Here is a 20349-nt window from a genome sequence, read left to right as displayed (position 1 = left end):
TTATGGCCCATAGCCTGCCAGGCTCCTCTGTCCATAGGATCCTCCAGACAAGAATACTGGAGTGGGTTGCCATGCCTTTCTCCAGGGGTTCTTCCTGACCCAGGGAACAAACCCAGGCCTCTTACGTCTCCTGCATTAGCAAGTGGGTTCGCACTGCTCGCGCCACCTGCAAAGCCCAAGTTAGCCCAGGTGCTGTCTGGCTGCAGTTGTTGAACAGGCGTGGTGCTGTGCTCGTGGTTCTTCAAATTGAGTGAGGGAGTTTATTTCCCAGTGTTCTTCCTCCTTGATCACATCTAGGATATTACGCACATCTGGCCATTTAAACACTTGAAAGCTACCATTTCAGTCAAGTCCCATATACGTTCTTGGCCCTAGGAGTAATGCTGTGAACTTGAAGTACCTTCTCCCATGCCTAACAATAGATAAAAATAAAATTCATAGGACAGTGAAGGCATACGTTCACTTTTATTGTTCCAGTATTTATAGAAGCAGCTTTTAGTTTTATATTCTTCTACTCTGGTAGAAGAAAGTAGTCTCCTTGGAAGAGGACTGGATTAACAGCACTAGGTTCTGATCCCTGCTGTTGATTGATTATTTAGAAAATCAATGTCCATGAGCCTCCCTTTCATGATTTGTAAAATGGAGATAAAACCACTTGTTATGCCTGTTTTTCAAGATTCTTACAAGGATCAAATTGAAATATCAAGTATAAGCAAAATCAGGAAACAAGTTTGAGGCATTAATATTTATTTTTTGAGGCACTGGATAGTTAGAAAGAAGTGCTGGGAATATTGTTTTTTAAACACTAAGCAAATTAGTATATTTCAGTACTAGTTTCTAAAGATGTTTGTGTCTACACCCTTTGGAGAAGGAATAGTAACAGGGCAGTGTTTGCAGCAATTTGCTAGTTTTTTCGTGTTTAGAATATTTCAGTCTAAAAAATTACACTGCTTTGGACTTTGTCCTAAGAATTATTTTGTATAAAATAACTATATTCTTTAGAAGTACTCTGAAAAACAGAATGCAGAGATTTTCAAATGATCTTGTTTAACCTTACGTTGTACGCTGATTTATTGACAGGTTTTTATTTTTGTGTTTCTGTGGCTTTAATGTGGATTAGTTTTCAAACCCAAGTACTGTATAAGAAAAATCAGTATTTGGAAATTGATATTTGCCTGAAATCACAGTAGTGAATGGGAAGAAGGTCACAAACATAATTTGAGCATCAGTTTTATGTGCCATATGTATGTGGAGAATGAGTGACAGTTTTAATTCTTATTTCTCTTTTCTTCCTGCCTGTGTGGCTTAGTCTGAATCTAAGCTTTATAATGGCTCAGAGAAAGACAGTTCAGCTTCAAGCAAGCTTACAAAAAAGGAATCTCTCAAGGTTAGTTTCCACAGTTATTGTATAACTAATGTTACGCTTTACCTGTGCTTTTGAAAGTGGGCTAGTAAGATAAAGAAGTATTTGTATTCCTAAAAGAAAAGAAAAATGTTAATGTTTGTGTTTGCGTGGCATGCTGGAGTCAGCTGAAAGGGCTTTCTGATGCCGTCCCAGCGCTGCTCTGCCCTCCGTGGGAGGGGGGCTGAGGACTGGATGTCTGCACAGGTGTGCTATGGAACACCTGGTGGGACGCTCTCTGCCCTTTGAACTCAGTGTTTACTGGCTGCTAGGTCATGGGCTGAATTTGGTCCACAGGTAGATACATTTTGTGTGACCTACACAATGTCTTAAACATTTGAGCCAACAATTACAGGTCCAGGTCTCTAGCTTCCCTTAAGAAATGGGTAACACTGGACGTGCCTTCCAGAATGGCCACAGACCCTGGAGCTAAGGAGCGCATGCTTTCTGATTGATTCCTGATTCCCATACAGTCTGTTTTGCCACCACCCCCCCCCGCCTTTTTCCATATCTGATCCCATATGTATTTACATTTATAATCATGTATTAAATCTGTTAATTCACTTATGCACGTTAATAAAGACCAAAGTCTAAATATTATTTTTACTGTGTAATTATTAAAACTTTGTTTTGTGTATGTAGTCTCTTTACCATTAAGTGCAACTGGAACAATTTTGTGTTTTACTTTAGGAAAAATCACTGATAGGTTATCTTCTATTCATAAGCAACGCAAAGTAATAAATAATAAGACTGCTCCACTGCTGCTTTCCCAGAGTATCTGAGAAGTGACTTAGGAAGGGTAAAACTTTGATAATTTGAATGTATTAATTTCACTGTTGTGGTTTCTTAATTATTTATTTATATCTTATGTATCAGTGTCAGGAAAGAGAGCAAGATTGCCAGTCCTAAATAGTTATAGCATTGCTTGTGGTATGAAAAACTGGCAACAGAGTAATTAGCATCAGCAAGAGAGTATATTAAGAAAAATGATAGGAGCAGCATAGCATGGTGGTTCAGACATGTCTTTTAGGGCCAGTCTGCTTCTGTTTGCATTCTGCTTCCACGACTCAGCGATGTGGCACTGAGCAGTCTGCTCTCTGTGTATCAGGTTTCCTCATCTAGGGAGTAAGGAGAATTACAGTCCTACTTCCCAAGGTTATTGTAAGTATTAAATGCGGTGATACATGTAAAGTGCTTACAGTAGGGACAGGTACACAGAAGGTGTCCAGTAAATGTTACCTCTTACTGTTTTATTCATAGGAAGAATCCTTTGTAGCAGTTAAAAGAATGAGGTAGGCAAGGAATGGAAATAAAGTTGAAATACTCCAAGAAATATTGGAGAACCTTTTTTTATGTGTTAGAAAAAGCAAAAGCAAACACAAAAGCTATGTATTTGAAAAGACCCGAGTGTATAGTGTTTCCTGAACGTTATGGTGTTTTCCTGCAGGTTAACAGTGATCAATTCTGGGGATCAGAATAGGAGAAGGTATATTAAAAATGGTTTTTAGCTTTTGTTGTTTGAAATTTTTACCAAGAGTTCATATTCATGTATTGTGTAACTTTAAAAGGGTAAAATTCTTAAAAAAAAAAAAAAAAAAGGCTCTTCTGTCCTAAGATGCTAGAATTCTAAAAGAGGTTTAAAATTTTATTTTACAGTGTAAAATTTTTTACATTCCATAAAGTTAAAAAATTGAGAAGAAATTGCCTGTTTCTGATGAATTTTTTATTTTTCTATGATTTCTGTAAAATAGGTACAAAAGAAAAATTACCGAGAAGAAAAGAAAAGAGCCACAAAGGAGTTACTCAGCACAATCACAGATCCTTCTGTCATTGTTATGGCTGACTGGTTGAAGGTCAGTTTGTATGGCCTTGAATTCAGATTGCTGGGTATCTACCAACTGGCATAGGAAAGCCCAGAGTGCACCTGCCTAAAGCCTGCGAGACAAAAAAACTCTAGGGTGATTTTTTTCACTGACGAAGAAGCCATTAATTGTATCCCAGAAGGTCTGTGTTCCGATCTTAACGGAGAGCAGGAACCTTGATGTTGGCTCTCTTGACTGTAACATCAAATACGGATAGCAGTGCTTTTTAAAAAGCTTTGTGATGATACATGTGACAGGACATAGTCTAATCAGTGTGAAGTGAAGAAATACTCTGTGCGCTGTTCAAATTCTCATTTAGTATGCTTGTAGACTTGGTGTATATGCATTTTGGTGAAGATATGAGACAAAGCTAGTGTAAAAGTTGTCATTTGAACAGCTTCAATTTTCCAAAAAACATACACATTGCTATTTCCATATCTTATTCTTTTAGCCTCTGGTTATTCCTACTTATTTTTATTTCCATTTCTATCATCCTAGTCACTCTATTCTCTGTATCACTATTATTTGTAGGATATTTGGTAGGAAGTTTTTAGACTAATGCTAACTTTGAGAATGATCTTGTAAGACCCTGACTCTCAGAAAGTTTCATTACCCGGCTTTCACCTAAAAATCACCCCAGCCCTGAAAAGCTTTTCTCTTTCCCCAAGGGTAGGTACAGCCTTCAAACTAAAATCTTCGTGAGATCTGTCATGGAAGTCCTCTTACTAAAATAGGAGTCTAGTGGTATTTCCTTGACAGTTCAAGTAGTGCTGAGGTCTTCTTGCCTGCTATTCTGAAAACACCTGTGGACTTACATTGGCTCTACTTACTAATCTTTAAGCTCCAGATCTTGGTACTAGGAAAGAATGTTTTGATGGCCCCTGACCTGGCCAGGAGAGTTAGGGTTCTTTTGAAAATGTTGATGTGATGCAGTCTCCCACTAGAATTTAAGTTCCTTGGAAGTAGCAGCCATGCTGTTTTCACATTTATTTGTAGTGCTGGCTAATTAGTAGCTTAACGAATATACATCTAGTGAATTTAAAATGTACATTGTTTGAAAATTTTAGAGTAAAACACCCTATTTGCCTCTATTCATTTAGTACCTTGTGAAGCAGAAAAACAGACCTTTATTTCTTAAAATAAACTTATTTTTTTGTAGATTCGTGGTACCCTAAAGAGCTGGACCAAATTGTGGTGTGTGTTGAAACCCGGTGTGCTGCTGATCTATAAAACCCAGAAAAACGGTCAGTGGGTAGGAACAGTCCTTCTGAATGCCTGTGAGATCATTGAACGTCCATCAAAAAAGGATGGCTTCTGTTTTAAACTTTTCCATCCTCTGGAGCAGTCTATTTGGGCAGTGAAGGTAAGTAAGCGCTTGTTACACAGGCGAAAAGTAAGGGTGACAGCCTGTGAGTAGAACTGAGCCACGTCAGTGAGTGGCTGGCGAGCGGTTGCTGTCCTCTGCCAGAGCTTTCTTTCTGTCTGCAGCCCCGTTGTTCCTCCTCCTGTCTCTGCCCACTGTGAAATGTGCACCACAGTGCTCAGTTCATTTTACCTCTAAGATCAAACTCGAAAGTTTCTCCAGAAAATGGTTCTCAAATGTATGTTGTACCCTATTCCCTCTCGTCTGTGGGGATTGTTTCTGCTGTTCTTTTAGTTTGCAATTACTAGCTTTGCTTTGTAATAGTGTATCTGGTTTACTGTGACTGTTTTTCCCTTGATCAATTTGTCAGACTCCCTAGAACAGAAGCTGCCTTTTCTTTTGGTGGTCTTTCCTGCAGGGATGTAAACTTGTGACTGGAAGCCTGTAAGCAGAAGGGGTCTTATTTACTCTCGAGAGGCAGCTTTCTTGGAAGATGGAGCTCTAATGCTTTTATAACTAAAAAGCATGACTGTGGTCACTCCTATGAATGGGAACAGAATAATGTTTGTAAATTTCTGCTTTGTGTCAGGGACTCTTTTCAGCATCCTATATGGAATCTTTTTTTAAATTCTCCTACCTGTAAGGAGGATACAAATTTCTCCTATTACCCAGATAAAGAGATTGAGGCCTAAAGAAGTTACTTAAGTAGTTTTTCTAGTATGGAGTCATACAAGATTGAAACCCAGGCAACTTGACTCATGGGCCTACCCTATAGTGGTTCTAGGAACTGGACTGTAAATTATAAAGCCATTTGAAAACACCCAGGGGGTACTGTAGGATTTGTTGAAATCATATTGATTTGTTTCTACTTTTTTCACTTTGAATGTTCCTCCTTACTTCCTGAGGTGTATGCTTCTTAAAATCCGTTTTATTCTTTGACAACTTAAAAATTATTTTTCCCCAGACCTAGTAAAAGTTCATTTCTCTCTTTCTTATATTTCCAGCTGTTTCTTTAGGCTTCCAGAAATTTAGTATTTCTTAACTAGTAGTTTTTGTAGTGTGGAAATTCTCCATTAAATTAAAATTTGGTCTAGTATGTTAAATTTTAGGCTTTTTTAAAATATGTAAACCATCTGCAGAGATAATATTAAGTGTTAACTATAAATTCAGTTTTCTGGTAAGGAAGTTAAGTTTGGTGGAAGAGGAAAGCTTTCCTGACTGCTTGACATTTGCTCTCAAGAAGCATGAAATTAACGCTTGCTTGCTTTTAAAAATTATAATCTATGCCTTACTTAGTTTATTACAGATGTAATGAATAAAATAAAGTTGAAATCTCATAATACTATACACCATTTAATTGTTATTTTGCTTTTTAAGGGTCCAAAAGGTGAAGCAGTTGGATCAATAACTCAGCCCTTACCTAGCAGTTATTTGATCATCCGAGCCACTTCAGAGTCAGATGGTAAATAGAAATAATGGATTGGATTTTGATCCTCATTTTTAAGGGTTTATTTCATATATGACTGTGTTTTCCTTTGGGAAATTTGTCTTTAGTATGGAATTTCAGTAAAGGTATTACAATCATAAATTATTTAGAACACTAAATATTTATATCATCAACTTGGTTGCCAAACAGGGAAATCTGGTACAAAGGAAGCATTGTATATTGAGTGATAAATTAGCAGCCTGGAGTTTCCGCTTCATCTTTCATGACATATCAACACTCTCTTGGCTTGGCTAGTGTTCTCTGTGGTAATTCATTGTTTTGTCATTTTAGAAGTACATTTAATACTATTTATATTTTATCATTAAATGTTAACATGAGACACCACGTGCATTGTTTTTCTTTACGTAAGACATTCAAATGCGAGCTTCTCTTATGTACTTAATATTTACTTCCTCAGGCAAACATAGGGAGGGTATAACTTATATGAGAGCAAGTCATCTTTAAAACCTTAATAACTGGTAATGGATTTTTTTTCCCCAACTTTTATGTTTTATAGTTTAGACCATCTTAGCTTATGTAACCTTCTAAAGTTTCCTTTCACTAGATGATTATTTTTTAAATTAAAATATCATATGCATACATTTTCATTATGAAAATGATTTATTTGGCTGATTTTTTAGCATATCTTGAAACAAATATATATGACTTCTCAGAGCAATTAATATTTTTTTCTGCTAATGCTCTGAATTTTAATTTCAAAAATAGTTAGTAGGAGAGGAGGACTAAATTGGGAGTTTGGGATCGGCATGTACACACTCCTGTATTTAAAAAGGATAACAAACAAGGACCTACTGAATGGCACAGGGAACTCTGCTCAACATTCTATAGCAACCTAAATGGGAAAAGGTTTTGAAAAAGAAGAGATATTTTATATGTACAGCTGAATCACTTTGTTGTACACCAGAGACACAACATTGTAAATCAACTATGCTGCTAACTGCTAAGTCACTTCAGTCGTGTCCGACTCTGTGTGACCCCAACAACTATAGTCCAATATAAAATAAAATTTAAAAAAATATACATAGTCAACCACACATTAAAAAATTAAGTTGTTAATGTTTCTCCGGACTAATATGACAATAACATTATTTGTACAGGCATTTTTCTGACTTAAAATTGAGGTGCTAAACCTGGAATAGATGTCTTAGCAACAATAAAATATTAGCTTGTTTCCTCGTAGAAACGTAGTTCTTAGGTGATTTTATGTACCTTTTTGATATCTTCAAATTATACTCTGTGTTAACATTAGAAGGTTTTAAGAATTAAGTACACTTATTTTAGATTAAGTGTATATCCTAATGTGCATTAATGCTATTTATTTACCAGTGGTTCTAGATATTTAGAATGCAAAAAGCATTTATTATACTGAAGAATTGCATTAAGCAATCCTGGAAGAATTTCATATTCTAATTAGCTTTTATAGTACATGTTTCTGAGAGAAATAATATGTTCAAAAGCTAACTGTGATAAATTGTTGGATGCTGGTTTTTCTAGTTCCTTGAGTTACACTGCTTTTGAATCTGCGCTCTTCTAGGAAGGTGCTGGATGGATGCTTTGGAGTTGGCTTTGAAATGTTCTAGTCTTCTTAAACGTACAATGATCAGGGAAGGGAAAGAACATGACCTGAGCATCTCATCAGAGAGCACACATGTGACCCTGTATGGCTTATTACGTGCTAACAATCTCCACAGTGGTGACAATTTCCAGTAAGTAGATACTGCCACTCATACGGTGATTATTTTCAAGACTGTGTTATTCACTAGGTCAGTCGGCAAGCCGAGAATTTTTGTATGATATTTAGGACTGCAACTTGTCTGCTTCAAACCCCTTTGTGTGCTTGCTCAGGCACTCAGTCATGCCTGACCCTTTGCAACCCCATGGACCGCAACCCCATGGCCCGCAACCCCGTGGGTCCTCTGTCCATGGAATTTTCCAGGCAAGAATACTGGAGTGCGTTACCATTTCCTACTCCATTAAACCCCTATGGCCTGGTTTAAAATTTGTTTAGTTGCTACGATGAGGTGTAGAAAGTTCTTTGATTCTAGCGAATGTGAATTACTTGTTCTTTGCTAAATACAGCCATGCTAACAATCTTGTCTTTGTGTATGGTGTTCCCTCCATTAAGAACGATTTCTAGTCCTCCTTGCTTTTTTTCTATCATACTCCTGTGTCTTCTTCAAGGCCAGTCTCAATCTCAAATATTATATGTATCATATATTTCTTGCCTTATAAAAATGAGATGCAATCATCCTTCTATTGCTGTTCTGTAACACTGTTGTTCTGTTTTGTTTTGTTTAAATGGGACTTGGCTTATTCTACCTGGTGTTTGTGGAATTCTTCTGTTACATGGTATTTCAAGTGTGAACTGAATCCTATTTTTGTTTTTTTTCCCCTGAGGCATTTGTTGTAGTTAATAGTAAAACTGTGTTCTCCAAGGAAAGAAGAGGTTCAGAGGGTCGCTGTGGTTGAGATCTCTTCCGTTGCTTTGCGAGAGAAATGGACCTCCCCGTTTCCTCCCTGGCCCAACCCTCGGCTTCTCTGTAGTCGCTTACTCATATTGGCATTGAGGTTATTCTCCTCAAAGTTGAGCTGCCTCTCTCCTCTCCTCCCTGTAACCGGAACTGGACTCTTTCCTTCGTTTTCTTCTGACTGTCTTTCTTTACTCTCTTTTAAAGCTGCCGTTACCTGACCTTTTACGTGCTTTCTTTGTAGATCTGTTAATGTAGCCTGTAGCTTTATTTTTGGGAAAGGAAATGGCAACCCACTCCAGTGTTCTTGCCGGTAGAATCCCATGGATAGAGGAGCCTGGCGGGCTACAGTCCATAGGGTCACAAAGCGTCAGACACACCTGGAGTGACTGAGCAGCGTAGCTTTGTTTTATCCAAGTATAGGAGCCTGAATGAGACAGGATGTGGGGGAGGGAGGTGCAGCTGATACAGGAATGGGTTTTTGCGGGGGCCTCTTCCCCTGGTCCTATTGAATACCAAGTAATCCTTAAATACTCTTATGTGGGGATCTTAAAAATTCATCTGCTTCACATATGCATTCATTAAAAAATTTTGAGCCTCTTTTCTTTGTATGTAATTGGATAATATAAATGTTGGACATGTTGAGGAAGCAGTGGTTTCTGGACATATAGATGGTCAGCCAAGCATTTAAAAGCAAGCATGGGAAATCATCAAATAGAAGTGATGATGAAGTCTTGGAACTGGATAGCTTGCCAAAGGGGAAGAGAGGATAAAACAAAATAAAAGGGAAAGTAAAAACCATACTGTGAGGGGTAAAGGAGAGACTGAATGGTAAGAAAGCAAAGACAGGAATTTTAGACTTAATGTTCTTTAAAAATATATGATTGTAAAGGATAAGAAAGGAAATAGCAAGTATTAAAAAAAATGAATTTGTATTAGGAGTTCTCTGATTAAACGTAGGAAGCTTTTTTAAAATAGACACTAAAATAAGAATCAAATGGAGCTTCTAGGGCCTGTTACCTACCTCAGCATTATTAAAGTATCAGTCATATATAATGGCACCATGTAGTCATTCGTAAAAAGCTTTATAAAATTTTCATACCAAATGAAACGCACAGGTACTTTGTCAAATAAGAAATTTCTAAAAAAAAAAATTGATTTTGGAAATGATTTGTTTAATTATTTCATTTTTATGCAGATTAGCAACCCTAATCATGTAAGTAAGAATAAGGTTGGATATAGCAGTTTAACAATTTTAGGCTGAAAGTTCATTTCCTTAAGCTGAAATTTCCATTTCTAATTCTTCCTGGATTTTTTTCCAAGGTTAAACTTATCAGTCAAGTATTAAATCAACATAATTGCCTCATATGTTTTCTCCTTTATTTTTGGAATTATTATGAGTGAATTTGGAGACCTTTACAGGTAGAAAGTCATAATTCATTTGTGTTCACTTGAGAATCTGGTGGTCTTGACCTGAAGTTTTTCTTTAGACTAGAAGTGATAGGTTGATTCAAACATTCAAGTGATGTTTATAAAACTAAGAAAAAATTATAGCAAGAAATAGTCTAAAATTTTAGTTTTGAAAAATTTAGACCTAAAGGATAGAGAAGTAAAGAGCTTAGAGTGTCATCTTTTAATATTTTCCAAGTTTTTGTTTCTCTATGCCCCCATTTATCTGTGAAGTGAGAATAATCATTTTACTTATCTCATAGGGCATTTTTACAATTAAATTAGTTAAACTATATATATAAAACACTTAGAATGGTGTCCAGCACATAGTAAATTCTCAGTAAGTGTTACACATCATACTTACTTATAAATTAAATATCCTTAACCTCCTTTATCCTTCCTGCTAATGATTCTTTCCCTTAAGGTTAAATGATAGTGAAATTGAACGACAGCATTTTAAGGACCAAGATATGTATTCTGATAAATCTGATAAAGAAAACGATCAAGAGCATGATGAGTCCGACAACGAGGTGATGGGGAAGAGTGAGGAAAGCGACACAGACACGTCAGAACGGCAGGACGACTCATACATCGAGCCTGAGCCTGTCGAGCCTTTAAAGGAGGCCACCTACACTGAGCAGAGCCATGAAGAGCTCGGAGAGGTAACAGCTTGTGACGGTCGAAGGGTTCTACTTTCTGTGAGCTTGTAGATGAGATTGAAGGTGTTTGGATGACTTATTGCTTATTTCCCTAAAAGAGAATAGTATTCATATAGTACTTTAAATAGCTAAACATATATACTCATACAAATGCCAATATAGTATATTGAATTTAAAGTTTATATTATCTTATTTCTTTTGAAATAAGATACTCCTTGATATTATTGCCAGATACAAAGTAAACTGCAGGGAAGTGTGAATTTATAACTTTCTTGTTGCTAAGGCATAGAAGTAAACAGTCTAAATAGACTGTGATATTTTTTAGAGTGGATTCTTTGACAATATCATTCACTTTAGTGTCTCTTGCAACTACCCTTTTACTAAATTTTATAGCTATTGACTAATTGCCTAATGGGTTATTTTCACATTTTGAGAATGCTCAGAATAATCCTATAGTAAATTGTTTTTTTTCTGCATTAGCTGTCTTATCTATATACATATCCATGCATCTGAAATGAATACAGTATTTCAGTATTTTTTGTTAATTACAAAAGGCAGGGGAGGCATCTCAAACAGAAACTGTATCTGAAGAAAATAAAAGCCTTATCTGGACTTTGCTGAAACAAGTTCGTCCTGGCATGGATCTATCCAGGGTGGTCCTGCCTACATTTATTTTGGAACCCCGTTCTTTCCTGGATAAACTTTCAGATTACTACTATCATGCAGATTTCCTGTCTGAGTAAGTAAATTCTCATTTCTTAAGAGATGCTTCATGGTTGTAGAGATTTTTCAGAGTGCTAATTTCAGTTGTTGGTTTCCCCGGTGGCTTAGATGGTAAAGTGTCTGCCGCAGTGCAGGAAACCTGGGTTTGATCCCCGGGTCGGGAAGATCCCCTGAAGAAGGAAATGGCAGCCCGCTTCAGTACTCTTGCCTGGAGAATCCCATGGACAGAGGAACCCGATAGGCTGTCCATGGGGTCACAGGGTGTCAGACATGTTGTTTTGCTGTACCCAAATCAAGCTCTAATGAGATCCTGTTCTCTCTTCTCCACCACTAGTATAGTTGACCTTAATAAGAAGTATATTTAATGCTTTGCTGTGATGTTTCTATTTATGAGGTCAAATGGGGTGATCGCAAGCTTGAGGAAGACAGGAATTCTGCCTCTGCCTTGACAGCACTGCCCTCAGAGGCTCCTGACCTGTGCACTAACCCCGCACGGGGAGAGCTGGCTGGCGTTCTCTGTTCTCCTCACCTGAGTCCTCGTGCAGGTCCTGTCCTAGGGGTTCTGCTTGTGTTTGTGCTTATCCTCTCTGTACGCAATAAGGCGTGTGCAGCTTACGGCATCCGGAACACCCGGCCAATTGCTGGCTCATGGCATACATCCCCACTCTCTTTGTTTTTCTTCCTGCCAGCTGATCCTGGGTGTAATTCTGAAAAAGGCAGGCCTAAAAGAGGTGGAGGAGGATCTGCCTGCCTCCTTCCCAGCCGTTTCTTGGAGAACTATACTTTTCAAGGTTCCACCTGCTGCCCCCATTTCAGCAGCAGTTTCAAGGAGCTGTGTTTTCTGAGATACAAGGTTCTGGCCTTGTGACCTGATTTTTAGATTCTTCATCAGTATCTGTATTCAGTTTATTAGTGAATTACTTTATTAATGAATATTGCAAGGAAAAAAAGCATAAGCTGATTCAAAGGATAATTTATAAAACTGTGGGAGATTTTTGCAAATTAAGTCATGCATTAAGTGTTAAGCTCCCTAAAATAAAAAGAGTTCTAAACCAGTGCATGAAAATGATCAATAACTTAATGGAAAAAAGAGTGGAAGAAATGACCAGGCAGTTTAAAAATGAAGTATAGGAACAAAGAATTCTGCAGGCAAGAATACTGGCGTGGGTAGCCATTCCCTTCTCCAGGGGGTCTTTCCAACCCAGGGATCGATCCCAGGTCTCCTACACTGCAGGCAGATTCTTAAGGCTTCCCTGGTGGCTCAGGTGGTAAAGAATCTGCCTGCAATGCATAAGACCCGGGTTTAGTCCCTGAGTCAGGAAGATCCTACTCCAGTACTCTTGCCTGGAGAATCCCACGGACAGAGGGGCCTGATGGGCTACAGTCCATGGGGTCACAGAGAGTTGGACATGACTGAGTGACCAACACACACAATAGAGACACGTCCTTAAACATGTAAACTTAACTTTAAATAAGAAAAGTTCAAATTCAAACCATAGTAAGATCTATTTTTCCATCCATCTCATTGACCAAAAATCGAAATGTTCTTATACCTCAGTTCTCCTTTCTTTTATCTACCCCAGAAACTTATTTCTCTCAGAATATGAGGCAGGTTCCTATGAATCTCAATAAGATCTTGAGAGATGCCCATTTCCCCAAATTGAGAGATGGTACTTCAGGCAACACACAGTGTTGGGGAGGTTGTGTGGGGCAGCAGGCGCTCGTAGACTGCTGCTGGCTCATCCAGACTTGCACGGTGCCTTTGAAAGAAACCTGGCAGTATTTACCAAAATTATGTCAATGCATTCAATCCTGTGATCCAGTAATCCTACGTCTGAGAATAACTCCTACAGATACAACTCTACATATACAAAATGATACACATACAAAATTGTGGCGGCAGGGCTTAAAATAGCAAAAGATTAGATAACTCAAGTGTCCAGCCACAGTTGACTGGTTAAGTAATGTATGGTGTATCCACACTAAGGAAGAGCTCTGTAGACTGATTTAGAGGGATCATCAGGATTTTATGTGTGTGTGTAAAAAAAAAAGCAAAGTACAAAAGAATGCATTGTTTCCTCTCCCCTTTAGAGAAAAAGACTATATATTATATTTGCTTCCTTATACTTTAAGAAAACTGTGCATAAAAAGAAACATTTTAAAAAGAAAGTTGCCTATGGTAGGTTAAGTAGGAAGAACATGGAGCAGTGGGGCAGTGGCAAGACTGTATACTTTTTATATTGCTTTGGAGTTTGAACTATGTACATGCATGTAAAGTTTTAAATAAACTTCATAAGAGAATTTAAAGCAAGAAAAGAAGAGCACAATCAGAGGGATAACTCCCGAAAAGTTCAACAACTTTAAGTTGGCACAGTTGTCAGCAAGCCTATGCCTAGCCTCCTCCATCTCACACTGCATCTCAAAAATAACCATATTGGACCTTTAGACGTGCTTAAAGGGAGTAGTATAAATAGTTAAATTGCTGTGTGTGTGTGTGTGTGTGTGTGTGTGTGTGTGTGTGTGTATATGTGTATATATATATGTATATATACACATGTATATATATGAAACTTCTCAGATAGACTTCTGAAAAACAACACAATCAGTGTTTTACTATGTTCCAGCAATAATAGAAGGGCAAGGGGACAGATGAGTCATAGCTTCTAAAACTCTCTTTTAAAATGAAAATTGTCTTTATCTATTAAATTGGTAGTTATTAAATAACTCTGGAAAATCAGTTGGTAGCAAATAGGGGAGATTCAAGTCTAAAGATGGGGTTAAAACCTTTTTGATCGATATAAATTATTTTGTCTTCCATATTGGTGATTTGAAACTTCTGCATTTTATACTAGGGACTAAAAGGGCACATAGTCATATGCTTCAGAGAGGCAATTTCATGAAAGAGGCTGATGTACTGTAGCACTCACCAGCTACTGTTGATCACTTCTAATTAACATCACCAGCTGAAAATAGACTAGGTCAAGTACGCATGGTCCTTTTCTGACATAAAGGACCAAAGACTTCTAATGAAATCATTAGCAAGACTGCTTGGCCATTGCTTCAGCATTGCAAATGCTAGGGATCATGCAGTGTGTGAATCTCAGAATCTATTTTTATTTTTTTCAATCACAATTTCAAATAGAACTCTTGGCAATATATGGGGTTCTGTAGAACCCCAGCTGAGAAACCTTGGTTTAGAGAGTTTTCAAAAACTACTTAAGCAGAGGCTGGGGCAGTATATCAAATAATAAGAAAAAGGGGGAGAAAAATAACTAGATTATGCAAAATGATTCTTGCATACTGATTGACATGGTTACTTTTACCGTCTGTTTTAAATATGAATTGTATACTTTCCTATCATTTCATATTCAGTTGTTGGCTTCATTAATATTAGGGAGACTCTGTGATATGTTCTATAAATTTTTTGCATGTTATCATTTTGTTTTTTAGGGCTGCTCTTGAAGAAAATCCTTATTTCCGTTTGAAGAAAGTAGTGAAATGGTATTTGTCAGGATTCTATAAAAAGCCAAAGGTAGTGTTTATGTTTTACTTTCTTTAGCCTTATATATTTTGGGGGGGTTATCTTAGATTATTTATGAATAATTACATTGCAAGCCCTCTTTCAATTAGCAAAATTGCAAAATACTTGTTTAGACCTATATTCTGATTGAAGTCATTTAGTTTCATTTCATGTCATTATAATTTTATAAGGATAATTCTCAGATGATACAGTTAAGCCCATCTTGACTGGTTTAAGTTAGTACTTTGAATCTCCCATGTTTATGATTTGAAACTTGTATGTTTTTTACTAGGGACTGAAGAAACCTTATAATCCTATACTTGGTGAGACTTTCCGTTGTTTGTGGATTCATCCCAGAACAAACAGCAAAACTTTTTATATTGCTGAACAGGTATTAGAAATACTTGTTATAGAAGAAAAACTGATTTGGAGGTTAAGATTTTTTTTTATAGAAAATATTAACTCGGTAAACTCACTGTTGATTAACCTTTCTTATTAGTGAACATTTGATAAGCATTTAACCTCTTAATACTGACTACTACTAAATACCATATTCTCTTACAGTCATAGAATCCTGTGATCAAAAATGTCTTTATTTTTCTTGCTTTGCTCTCTGTTTTTCTTTGGACCAGATACTTCAGTGGTTCCCCAATTCCTGAATCAAATTTGAACCCATTTCTCTAACATTCAGAGCCCTCCATCTCTTTCTAAATTTATCTCACATTGCTGCCTTTTGGGGCTTCCCTGGTGGCTCAGCTGGTAAAGAATCCGCCTGCAGTGTGGGAGACCTGAAGTCGGTCCCTGGTTGGGGAAGGTCCCCTGGAGAAGGGAACAGCTACCCACTCCAGTATTCTGGCCTGGAGAATTCCGTGGACCGTGTAGTCCATGGGGCCGCTGAGTCAGATACGACTGAGCGACTTGTGCTCACCTGCCTTTGTAAGCACTCCACAGTGGTCTGATCTGTGCATTCACAATTAGATAACCTGATACTGTACTTTTTTGCCTCATTATTTTAAATTTAATTCTCCAACCCTATTTCTTCTCAGATACTCATCTAAATAAATTCTGGCCTGCTTATCTTTCATATAGGGAGTGTAAGGAGGATGAGAATACAATGTGTTATTTGAGAAACCTTTGTCTTCCCAATAAATTTTGATGTACTCCTCAGATTGAAAGCACTTTATCTGTATTAGTTTTTAAATGATTGCATTTTAGTTTGCTGTAATTCTTCACTAAGTTGAGAAGCTTAAGAAGTGATTAATTTTATCTTTGGCTCATTTTAGAAACCTTAAGATGTATATGTATCAAAATATTAATTATTAAAATGACGTATTTGTTAAAGCTTTTGTTAGATTCTTAAGTCTATACAGTAATCTACATGAAGAATAGCCACTGTATTAGTTATTCATTGCTGTATAACAAATTAAAACTTAATGGCTTAAGACAACAAACGGTTATTATTTCATATAATAAGGTTAGGAATCTGAGAGCTGTTTAGCTGGGTGGTTCTGGCTCAGGATCTCTCCTGAGGTTGAGGTCAAGATGTCAGCCAGCTTTGCAATCTTCTGAAGGCTTCTGGCCTGAAGGATTCTGCTTCCAAGGTCATCACATGGCTTTTGAGAGGAGGTCAGCACCTTATCACAGGGGCCTCTCCATAGTTGTTCACAACATGGAAGCTGGCTATTCAGAGCTAATGATTTGAGAGAGACGCGCACACATTAAGATACATGCTGCCTTACAGCCTAATTTCAGAGGTGGCATACTATGACTTCCACACAAACTGACCCGGGTGCAGTGGGCACAGTGTAAACGGAGCTCCTCCGTTGCTGTGAATACCAGGAGGTGGGTTTCCTTGAGACACATCTTGGGAGATTGGTTCCTACAATCATCAATATTTAATTTTACTGTTAAATACTTACCAAGTATTTCTTTTAATTCATTATTAGAATATACTTCTAAGACTTGAGCTTTTGATAATATCACAGTAATATGCTTATAATTATTATATTTTCATGTATGTTTCCTGTATCCAACAGGTGTCTCATCATCCACCAATATCTGCCTTTTATGTCAGTAACCGAAAAGATGGATTTTGCCTTAGTGGTAGTATCCTGGCCAAGTCCAAGTTCTATGGTGAGTCTACCCATGTCTCAATCTATACACTTTTCCAGGATGTAGTATCTTCTGGTGAGCTTTAATATAGACAATGTCTTGTACTGTTTTCAACAAGGGATTTGTATGTCATTTTAAGTATCAGTTTTACTTGGATAATGCCTTTTCGTTTTTGTTGTTTTTCTTTGTTCATTCATAAATAGAGGTTTCATCTATGTGTAAATTTACCGCAAACACCACTTATCAAAAGACAGAATAATGACTGTCCACTGTAGCTCGCCATTTTAGTCCACTATATATTTCTTTTGCCTTTAGCTCTACCAAGATTTTTTGTTTCATTTCAGTGTACCTGAGGGGTTGACTTTTTGATTTAGTCTTCGAATAGAGAGAAAGAGAATCTAAATACAGTTAGAATACTTGTCCAGAGTCCAATATTGAAAGTAATGATATTTTTACCTTGAGACAAGTAACATGCTACTAAAAACTTTTGTAAAAAAGAAGAAGGAAAATAAAGAAATAGGTACAGTAGGAAATCTTAATCTAAAACCTGTGACAAGTCAAACAAGCAGCTCATGGTTTTACTGTGTTAAAAATGTATATGGACAACAATGTCTGAATAAAGCCCTCACGAATAAAACCATCCTTCTCTGTACCTCTGGCCCTAATACCAAAAGCAGCTGCCTGAAGGTATTAAAGAGAGAGCAGTCGCAGGCAAATTCAGTGGGAAGTCCACAGTCATAGGACAGAAATCACACAGAATGAGTCCTTGCTTCTCAGCTCCTGGTTACACACGGTTAACAGGGTAGACCAGTAGAAACATTGCAACCTTTGCAGCCTGGAGCACCAAACGCTAAATTTGAAGAAACCATGGCCCCTAGACAGAGAATAGGCACCTGGAAAGGAGAAGGGCCAGAGAGGGGGATCCCAAATTTACTGTCGTGAAATCGTCCACAACGTTCTCTGGCTTCCTTTCAGTGCCTGTAGGCTCTGCCGCGATTCGGCTCCTTTTATTCCTGGTTTGTGTTCTTTGTTTTGATCTGTCTGTATCAGTTCTAGGCTTCCCTAATTTTCTGAATTATCTGTCCACTTTATACACTGATGTCTGCTCATCTTTATTTCCTTTCTTCTACCTACTTGGAATTTAATTAGTTCTTTTTCTAATTTCATAGGGTCAAAAGTCAGATCACTGATTTGAATTTTTCTTTTTTTCTAATTTAAGTTGTAAATTTCCGTCTAAGCACCCTTTTCTACTGTAGATATCTGATAGATGTTCTCAATATGTTTTGTTTGTTTTGAAATGGTTAAATTATTTTCTGTGAAATTTAATAAGTAATATTTATTTCAGGAAACTCATTATCTGCAATATTAGAAGGAGAAGCACGGTTAACTTTCTTGAATAGAGGTGAAGATTACGTAATGACAATGCCATATGCTCACTGTAAAGGTAAATATTTTTTATACTCGTTAGATTTCCCCTAAATCTTTTTAAGTAAATGTATTTGACCGTAATTTGTTATGTTTTGAGATTGATGGAGTTACTTGGCCTTTTGTTTGAAAGTGTCCTTGATTTACAGATATGCAAGATCATTGTTATCATCTGCTGAATACTTGTATGGTGAATTAATTCACCACAGTGGACTTCCTGTGACATGTATATTAGTTTCAGTTCAGTTCAGTCGCTCAGTCGTGTCTGACTCTTTGCGACTCCATGAAGCGCAGCACGCCAGGCCTCCCTGTCCATCACCAACTCCCGGAGTTCATTCAGACTCACGTCCATCGAGTCTGTGATGCCATCCAGCCATCTCATTCTCAGTCGTCCCCTTCTCCTCCTGCCCCCAGTCCCTTCCAGCATCAGAGTCTTTTCCAATGAGTCAACTCTTCGCATGAGGTGGCCAAATATTAGTTTGGTAGAGACTAATTTATAATAATGGAATTTCATTTGCCTTATCTGCAAGTTGTAAAATTCGATGAGACTGACTATTATTTCAGAATCTTTGAAACTGATTTTCATTTTTTTGTACCATTACGCAGTCCTTAAATATTAATTTACTACTTTTCACTATAACAGGCTCCTTAAAATTTTTCTCATCCTTATTTGGCAATTTCTTAGAAATTAATGTATTATGCTTTTCTCTCATTATTTAGTGTACAGATAAAGATATTAAATAACAACTATCAGGACAGGACACGCACTCAACTATTCTGTGCACTCTGCATTTATAAACACATCTAATCATTCCAGTAGCCCTATAAATGAGGTAATATTATCTTTGTTTGATGGACAAGCAAAATGAGGCAGAAAGAGGTTAACACAAGCTCTGCAATCTGTACTGCAGTTCTATACAGCATCATCTTAAACACTCTGCTCCATCATTACGTATACCATCCTTTCCAACCCATTTCTTAAAAATAGCTTTTTAGGGTAATTATCCTCTATTTTTGGAACTGATTCATGAAAACATAGAAATTACTTAATATGGCCTTATTTCACAATGAAAAAACTTGTAAGGGTTAGGAATCTTACCTAAAGCCAGACCAGCTAGTTAGTAAGAATGCTGAGACTAAGCTCTAGGCTATTTGAGCCCATCCATTGTACCATGAATCTACCTGGTACTAAGTACAAGACTGCCAACTTGTGGCCTCCGGCTGGATAATTCTTAAAGCTTCGTGTATGGTTCTTGAAATAAGCATGAAGTGAAACATTTGAAATCATGATTTGATAAATATATTTTTAAAATTTTGGAATAAGTAAAATAATATTTTATGTAGATGAATACCTGATGCCAGACCTAAATAGCAACAGGGAAGACTTTTCATAGCATGGTTTATATTGCAGGGAAAAAAGAGGAAATTATAGCCTCTTGTAAAGGAGGAAGTTGTTATTTTCTACCTTTGTATATATTTTCTAAGATCTGTTCCCTAAATCAATAGTCTCACATTATTTTATAAAGCAGGAATTCCACAGTCAAATAACTTGGAAACATTGCATAGTCTGTTCCTGTCTTGAGAATTAGCATTGTGTATTTGCATATTAAAGACTGCCATGGGAGTTTAGTCCAGCTTGGAAGGCATTATGCTAAGAAGTAAAGTCAGGTAGAGAAGGACAAATACAGTGTATCACTTGTACATGGAATCTAAAAAATACAACAAACTAGTGAATATAACAAAAAAAAGCAGATTGGCAGATATAGAGAACAAACTAGTGGTTACCAGTTGGAGTGGATTTTAGTGGTAGGGAAGTAGAGGGCACAGCTATTGGGTGTAAGATAGGCTCAAGGATGTGT

The 20349-nt window shown here is 37.2% G+C and overlaps 1 protein-coding gene across 5 annotated transcripts in view; it reads left to right on the top strand.

Moving 5' to 3' along the window:
- Positions 1-20349, top strand: part of OSBPL8 (oxysterol binding protein like 8) — a 166558-nt gene that overhangs the window by 126709 nt on the left and 19500 nt on the right. For all 5 annotated transcript variants that reach the window (XM_018047583.1, XM_018047581.1, XM_018047582.1 and 2 more), the window contains 11 exons: positions 1310-1387; positions 3154-3255; positions 4424-4627; positions 6005-6089; positions 7669-7840; positions 10476-10713; positions 11265-11449; positions 14884-14965; positions 15246-15344; positions 16990-17086; positions 18411-18509. In XM_018047583.1, coding sequence (XP_017903072.1) covers positions 1310-1387; positions 3154-3255; positions 4424-4627; positions 6005-6089; positions 7669-7840; positions 10476-10713; positions 11265-11449; positions 14884-14965; positions 15246-15344; positions 16990-17086; positions 18411-18509 — 1441 coding nt within the window. The remainder of the gene's footprint in view (positions 1-1309; positions 1388-3153; positions 3256-4423; positions 4628-6004; positions 6090-7668; positions 7841-10475; positions 10714-11264; positions 11450-14883; positions 14966-15245; positions 15345-16989; positions 17087-18410; positions 18510-20349) is intronic.

This window comes from Capra hircus, chromosome 5 (genome assembly GCF_001704415.2).
Source record: "Capra hircus breed San Clemente chromosome 5, ASM170441v1, whole genome shotgun sequence".
Classification (NCBI taxonomy): Eukaryota; Metazoa; Chordata; class Mammalia; order Artiodactyla; family Bovidae; genus Capra; species Capra hircus.
This window is presented reverse-complemented; position numbering and strand designations above follow the sequence as displayed.